At 41.0% G+C, this 7,574-nt stretch overlaps 1 protein-coding gene and 1 long non-coding RNA gene across 2 annotated transcripts in view; one reads left to right on the top strand and one right to left on the bottom strand.

Moving 5' to 3' along the window:
* Positions 1-5,654, top strand: part of LOC106936779 (uncharacterized) — a 44,314-nt gene extending 38,660 nt beyond the window's left edge. Inside the window, exon 3 of the long non-coding RNA XR_001422217.1 lies at positions 5,576-5,654. This is a non-coding gene — a long non-coding RNA (uncharacterized LOC106936779). The remainder of the gene's footprint in view (positions 1-5,575) is intronic.
* Positions 3,203-7,574, bottom strand: LOC106936778 (beta-1,3-galactosyltransferase 2-like). The gene is made up of 2 exons (XM_015017986.1): positions 5,214-7,574; positions 3,203-4,105 (listed from the first exon to the last, which is right to left on the bottom strand). The coding sequence occupies exon 1, from the start codon at positions 7,100-7,102 to the stop codon at positions 6,143-6,145; it is 960 nt and encodes a 319-aa protein (XP_014873472.1). The 5' UTR covers positions 7,103-7,574; the 3' UTR covers positions 3,203-4,105; positions 5,214-6,142.

Below are 7,574 nucleotides of genomic sequence, written 5' to 3' on the forward strand. Positions count from 1 at the left end.
AGCATAGCAGAGAACTTGAGATGAAATAAGCTATTGTATCTGGAATCTTTATCAAAAAGGATCATTTTTACACACTTTTCTTGAGCTCACATGGAGTTTGGAGGTATATAGATATACACTGTACAAAGTTAGTGACCTCTGCTATTCAGGTGGTGATACTGACTGCTTTAGTATTGATCCAATACCAAGTAAATACAGGGATTGTGTCGCTAATACCAATACTTTTGATTTAAATTTGATATATCATCAAACTTCAGACCCGTTGTGTTTTTCCTTTGATTTATTTTTGTTCAAACCTTGGACAGAATTTGGACAAAGTTTGTAGCTATCTATAAGATACTCTACTAACATATAAACATGATCTGTGTGCAAATTATTTCCCAACTACACTGCAAAAAAATATAACTTGAGAGCAAATAAACAAAAATAAAAGCTTAGACACTAGATAAAATAAATTCAATCTGAAACTAAAAGTATTGATCTTACCATCCTAGAATCGATACTGACTTAGTATCAGTATCGATATTTCGGATCGATCCCCCCACCTCTACTCTTCAACCCACGTTCAACCCATATTCTCATTTTTTCCCAGAGCACCTTGGGAACTGAGTAATCTCCTGAGATGTTTAGTGAGATCAGCTTCTAGGCAACAGGTGAGTTCCATGTCTAGATGAGAATATATCAATCATAAGAAGCAGAAAGCAGTGGCAGCTGTTTGTGTTGTTCAGGATATAAGAGGTGGGAGCATTAGAGAGTTAAACTCCCACTCAGTCAGCAAGGGAAATGATTACAGTCTAGCAGAGAGCACAGAAACACCACGCAAACAGACACTGTGGACAGGGATGAATACAAAATATGGATCAATTAGGCTAATGACTTGCAGGGATCATATTTAAATATACTGGATTCTTCTGAACCAAGCAACAATAACTTTGAGGAGGAAGGACATTTCCAGAGCAGGTACCTGTGTCCTGTAGCCAAGTGGATTCAGAGCTGCCTGGCATGTTAAAGGTCTGCTGAGGTTCATGTCTGCCAACATTCAGTCACTGTGGTGAATAATGAGTCCCGAGGCGTTTGTTTCTGAGCCCACTCACCGGTTACGCTGCTGTAATCATCAGCAGCAGCTTTTAAAGCTGTTTACCTTTTCCCTTTCTCCACATCTCCATTTTATTTCTAATGTTTCTGTAAACATTAAGGACATTTCTGTAAAAACAGGGAGAGGAAAAAGACAGTACACCACTTACATCCTATGGCCAACACAATTCCAGAATGTTTTCAGGTAACTGCACTAATTATTCTTCAACTAAACCACATAAACCCACAAGAACCTTTCAGTAGGAGACAGGAAATATCATACCCATGTCAGTGGGTAGATGATGCTTCCTGGCAATTGGCTTCCTTCGCAATTTTTCCATCGAGTTTGATTTCTGCAGTTGAATTTCTGTGTTGACCACATATTGAACAGTGTCAGTCGGAGCAAGAGGAATGTTTAAGACATTTTATTGCTGGCAGAGCTGTCATGACCCAACTCCCATAAGGGTTGTTTACAACACAGTTTCTGGTAAGCTTCACTGAGGTGGTGCATGACATACACCATGGCCAAACATTACCGATTGGGTAAAATCAGATCCAGTTGTTTCAAACTTCAACAGCAAGTGATCATTTCTCAATAGCAGAGGGTCCAGATCTTCTGGACGATGCAAAGGGTATTCTTGGAACAAATAACTGTTTTTTTTTTGTTTTTTTATGTGAGCATACACATGGCCAGATATGAAACTATGTCACTTCCTTTGGCACAAATGCAGCAATAATGAACTTGTATGAAGTCCTTTTACACATTCAATGTGATACTACAGCAGCTATTTCAGGATTCCCTCCCAGGTACATTTACAATAAATACAAACTGATGTTAACTCCACTGCCAACTTCACCATGTCTTTTCTTCTTCTGTAAATCAGTGTGGTGTCAACAATAATAAATACTACAATTAGAATACTTCCCCTGCGGTACATAAAACCTGTAAGAGTTACTGGAGAAGACATTTCACAGAAAACCTCCACATTCACTGAATCCCTTTTTTAACGACTCTAACTTTCATTTACCCTTAGATCATTATGGAGCTGAGAGCTTATGGGAATGAGTTGGACGGACAATTTTATTATCGTATTTATAAATAAGATGTTTTGAAATCTGTTACCAATGCCCAACATGCAAACTTGTGTAAAAAGTAAAAAAAGAAAGAGAAATGAAACGTGGTATGTTTCGAAATATTGTACTGAAGTGCCCTCATGTGGTGAAAATCGAACATTGCAGCCCTGTCAGAGGGTCTGAAATCACATCAGAAAAAAACAAAAAACAAACAAAAAAAAGCTTTGCATGTTCTGACTTGTCATGGCTTCTTTCTACCAGAGCAAGAGAAATTCAAACCACTTTGACATGTTCCTCTAATTTATAGAACACATTTCATTCCAACAGGACTTATTACACCTTTCAGCTGGATATTGACACTAGAGGGAGTTATACATAACTATAATGGAATATTTTAGATAAGAGTATATTTCTGTGTTAGAATGGTTGAGTAAAAGTTCCAGTTAAGAATCTGTGGCAGTGATTGATGCTTACAGGTGTTTTCCATTGGAATGTTAGACATGAGGATGGTAAACACTTGACTCTTCCAGAAGCTTTCTGTTATTTGTGGAAATGAATCCAGTACCTCAGGCTGCAGGTGTACTTTCTTGTTCCTATAACGATCAAATTGAAGCAAATTGAATGAGATTGTAGAGAATTACATTTTATAAAATGAAAGAATTTTTCCAAGAACATCTCCAAGAGCACTGTAGATGACTGTTAGGAATGTGTGACATTGAAACAAGCTAATAAAAACCAACACTGAGATTTATGCACAGCTCCATTTATTTACACTTATCTTTATCGACCAGATACAACTTTACTCTGCCAAGGCGGAAACTTGCATAAGAAAACTGGTTTTAAAATGTTCCTGAGGCATTTATTTGGTGAGTTAGGAAACATCATTTATCAGCAGACCTCCTGGTCAGAGCAGAACAGCAGCCAATCACAGATGATGTTCCTTCACCAAGAAACTGAATGAGATATGATGAAAACCCTGATGTATAAAATCATGAAGCAGTTTGGTTTACAGCACACACACAAACACACACAATAACAATAATACATTTTTTTTCATTAATCTACCTAAGGCATAACTTCCTTGCAGGTGAACAAATGATATGAATCAGCAATCTCCATTTTATCATTTGGATTACACCGCCACCTGCTGGTTGTTTTTATAAACCCCAGTGAGTACAGCATCTGAATATGCAGTAAATGCAAAGATAGGCATCAAACCTGATGTTACAGCAGGTATGTTCAAATATTCTGACAGAATTTTTCAGATTGTTTTAATATGCTGGGCCTCATGCAAGAACAATAATGTTTATATTCAGCTCTGCTTCAAGAAAAACTAAATATATGGGGACTCCAGCTGTCTGCATTGAAATATAAATGTGTAACATGGCCTAATTGTTTTAATATTTCCAGACAGTCACATTTGTTTTTGTTGTTTAAAAATAAAAACGTCTTTTACTACTGACTGGCAGTGGGCAGCAACTGGTTGGAGAGGGACAGCGCTACATCATTTTATGCTCCTAAAGGATTCAAACCACAGGTAGGGAAAATGTGAGCAGCTTTGAAATCGGAGCTTTTAAAAACCTTTGTAAACCTCGACGCTACAAGATATGAAAAAAAGCAGAAAGCAGAGATATTCCTGTTGCATGTTACCATAATCGTGACTGTGATTAAGCTATATTTTCCTCACACATTTCTTACTTTTGCATCATCACAAAGTCCTTATTGTCCTCCTTGAGCTGTAGCATCCTGCTCACTAAGGCTTATTTCATGTGTGTTAATGAAACACAATGAAAGACCGTCCAGGTGACCTAATATATTATTGAAAAGAGTTTTATTCCACGTAAAATATAATTTATCATATATTGCATCCAAGCAGCAAACACATAAGTTAGCTGAGCTAGTGACTGCAAGTTTATAAGCTGAGCAGATGTACTTTACACCAGCAGCAGGTCTAAGCCTCGTCTAGTGTGGCGACACTAAGGTATGAATCTGATACTCTGCCCCTCACAGCAGGGTAACCAGAAGTCATCAAACACCACCCAAGGAAATAAATTGCCAGTATCCACTCGAGGTTCATGACCAAAGAGAACAAGACTTTTCCAAAAGTTAATTATATTTTATTGTTTCATGTTTGTTTTTTTTTTAAAAATGACAAAACATAAAGAACCACAATAGGAAGTGCACAGTACTGAGGCCTACCAGCAGGGGGAGAGCGGTCCAAATGGGAACTGGTTCCTAAAATAAATCACCCCAAACACTTGTGAACAGGCATTCAATGGTGAAGAAATCCCAACACCAGCCACTCGCACAACACACAGGTCCCTGGAGGCCCCTCCCACTACCTTCAGCTCTCAGCCTGGAGACAAAAGGGTGGGGTTAAACAAGCAAATACAAAAAAAAAACAAACAAAAAAAATACAATTTAAACTTGGCCAAAGACTAAAATGAGGTTACCTCCAACATAACCAATTAAAATCATCAATACTTTAATAGAATAATCTATAAAAACCCAAGGCTGCTACCTGCAGCAAGGCTGGTGGCCACACAAAATAGAATGCTCCAAAGCAACAAATTTAAACTAAAAAAACCCAAAACTAAGAAACCAAACGAGACAAAACAAATTAAACAAAGCAGTTACAAAAATGAAACAAAGTCAACCAATGAAACAAGGTAAACTAAACAAAAAAAATGAAACCAAGCAGTGAAACAAAACAGCAGGGTCTCCAGTGAGCTGCAGCAGTGTCGGAGCAGAGCTGGATGACTCCACCCCAACCAGAGAATCCTTTCCGGCCCACAGCGGGAGGATCAGCTTGCCAATATGTTCCATTTTACGTTAAACTGCACTGGGGAGGGTGAACTGCAGCCACACCCCAGTACCAAGCAGGAGACTTCCAGTGGTTTTGATGTTAAGAGTTTTAGATCTGCATGCTTCACAAGCAACCTTCCCAACAACATGTGACCAAATGCCAGCATAAGGCAACTAGGTGAGAGAGTCTCCCTTTATACTGTCCACCCATCATGAGGTGATTAGGGGCCAGGTGTTTTGAATATTGAGGCACTAGGAACATTAGCTCTCATTTTCAGGTCACTTTACTTTCTTCACCATCTCACACACAATGTCTCGACCACTTCCCCTTGAGCCTGACATAGTGTGTGCATTAAAAGAGAGAACACATCACACTTCTCCTAAATATTGCATCAGAACAGTCTTTTTTTTTTTTTGCAGTACTGTACACACAGATACTGTGATGATAACTGCATTTCTCTATATTGTTCAGCTCTGAAGGAAATGGAACGAGTGTTGGGTCTTTTTACTCCAGCTGCCATGTTTTAATCCTTTCTACTTTTGGTTTGTCCATGTGTCTATTTCTACCCACCAAGAGGATGCTTCAGTGTAATGAAGTAATTTTCCAATGCTCTACTCACAGTCAGCTGTAAGTAAATAGTCTAAATCTGTTGGATTTTATTAGTCACTGAACCCAACAAGGATTCAGAATCAGAACACACAACTAGAGAATAAAAACATCAAAGACAAAAAAATTCAGAGAAAAACGAATGATAAAGGAAACTATCTGAAAACATTCTTCCATGAGGCCCAGAACTCTCCTTTAATCCATCACTCAGGCACTTAAACACAGGTTCACAACCAAACAAAAGGCACACACCTCATTATTATGCAATAGGTAATCTCTAAAAGGAAGCTTTGTTACAGTCTTTGGTGTAAAATAAACGCACTTGCACCAGGAGGAAGGCACGCTGACTTACCAGTCACACAATGAGTCACTGTGAAAAGTTAGTAAATGCAATTCAAGTCCTGGAACTTGGGAGTGGATTCATTTTAAATGGCTTTTCTTTACCTCATTATTCATTATTCCATTTCGACATATTAAATAATTGCTGTCAACACATTTAAATGACTATCATAATTTTTATGGCTTTTATCCTTTCCAGCCAGCTATTAGTTGGTTTCACAGGGAAGCGAACACTGCAGGCGGTCAGCAGGCGGCATGGCCTTTAGAAAAGTCCTGCCACACTTGCAGCAGCTCTGATGGCTTAAACCTGTTCACAATGATGAGTCCGGCAAAGGTGCACCTGTCATACTCCAGCTTTCGAACCTCAAAAAGACTCCTGAGGCGTGACAGGCTGTAGGAGTACACCGGCCGGACCCCCAGCACGCGCAAACACAAGCCCACGTAGACGTCCTCTAGAGGAATCACTCGTACAAACCTGGAGGCCCAGGAGATCCTGGTAGCCAGGTCTGTGGAAAACACGTAGCCAGCTCCAGACACGTAAGGCGGGAAGCTGTCTTCGAGGTACAGCTCCTTAGATAGATACCACTTGCTGCTGGGGTCCCTCCTGGGGCTGCCGTCCCGGATCACCGACCCGGTTATGAAGCCCACCCTGGGGGAACTCCTGAGGCGTTGGATGAGGTAAAACACATTGACGAAAATGTCAGAGTCCACCTTCATGGCGTAAGAGGAGTTGGGGCAATGGTCAGCCAGCCACTTCATCATCATCATCGTCTTTATCGTCAGGTTCTGGTAACTGTCCAAGAAGTCCATCTGGATGATGTCTCCATGCTGCTGACTTTCCTTCTCCAGGACTCTCTGAAGGGGTGTCAGCAGCGCCCCCTTTGGCAGCCCCAAGAAGAAAAGGGTGAGAGTGTTGCTACCTGGAGCCCCCCATGTCCTCCTCACGGCCTGCCTGGCTTCTGCCTCTTGAGGCGCGACCGGAACCAGGAAGACCAGAAAGGGGTTTCTGCCCAGGCACACCTGCGGCTGGTTCAGGAGGTAGCGGTAGGTGAGCGGGGAGATGAGGCGGTACTCCTCTGCAGGAAGGGGGTTCGTCTTGGCGGTGTGTCTGACTGAACCGAGGAGGTAGAGAGCGGAGAGGAGGTAGAGAGCGGAGAGGAGCAGGAGAACTGAGGCACAGAGGAACTTCACCAACCTTTGCATCGCCGCGAGCTCCTCAACCCTCCGTGCGCGAGGCTTTCATGGTTCCCAGAAAACTGCCGCGAGACCGGACACCCCCACGAACTTTTTTTCGCGGTCCTGTCCAGTCCGGTCCGGTCCGACACGGAGAAACAGGAAAACCTCTGCAGGCGACGCAATATCCGACTGAAGCAGAGGGAGGAGACCTTTGAGCTCAGGAAACGGTTGCAGCTGCTGCCGTGGGTGAGGTATGCCCACAGGCAATACTTCCAACTCTAGAAACACAGGCAGTCACTCTCATTTCAGATAAAATCAGTCAGTACTGCACTGCTTTTCGAAAATCGTTTATACTAAATTAATGGAGAAAATGATGCGTTCAGAAAAAAAAAAACAACAAAAAACAAAAACAAAACAAACTTAAACAATGAGAGATATGATGTACACACCTCTGAAAAATAACATTTATTTATTTATTCTCAAATAAATGTTGAAGAAA

The sequence above is a fragment of the Poecilia latipinna genome, unplaced genomic scaffold (assembly GCF_001443285.1).
Source record: "Poecilia latipinna isolate Pla-1442-1.1 unplaced genomic scaffold, P_latipinna-1.0 Scaffold2214, whole genome shotgun sequence".
Classification (NCBI taxonomy): Eukaryota; Metazoa; Chordata; class Actinopteri; order Cyprinodontiformes; family Poeciliidae; genus Poecilia; species Poecilia latipinna.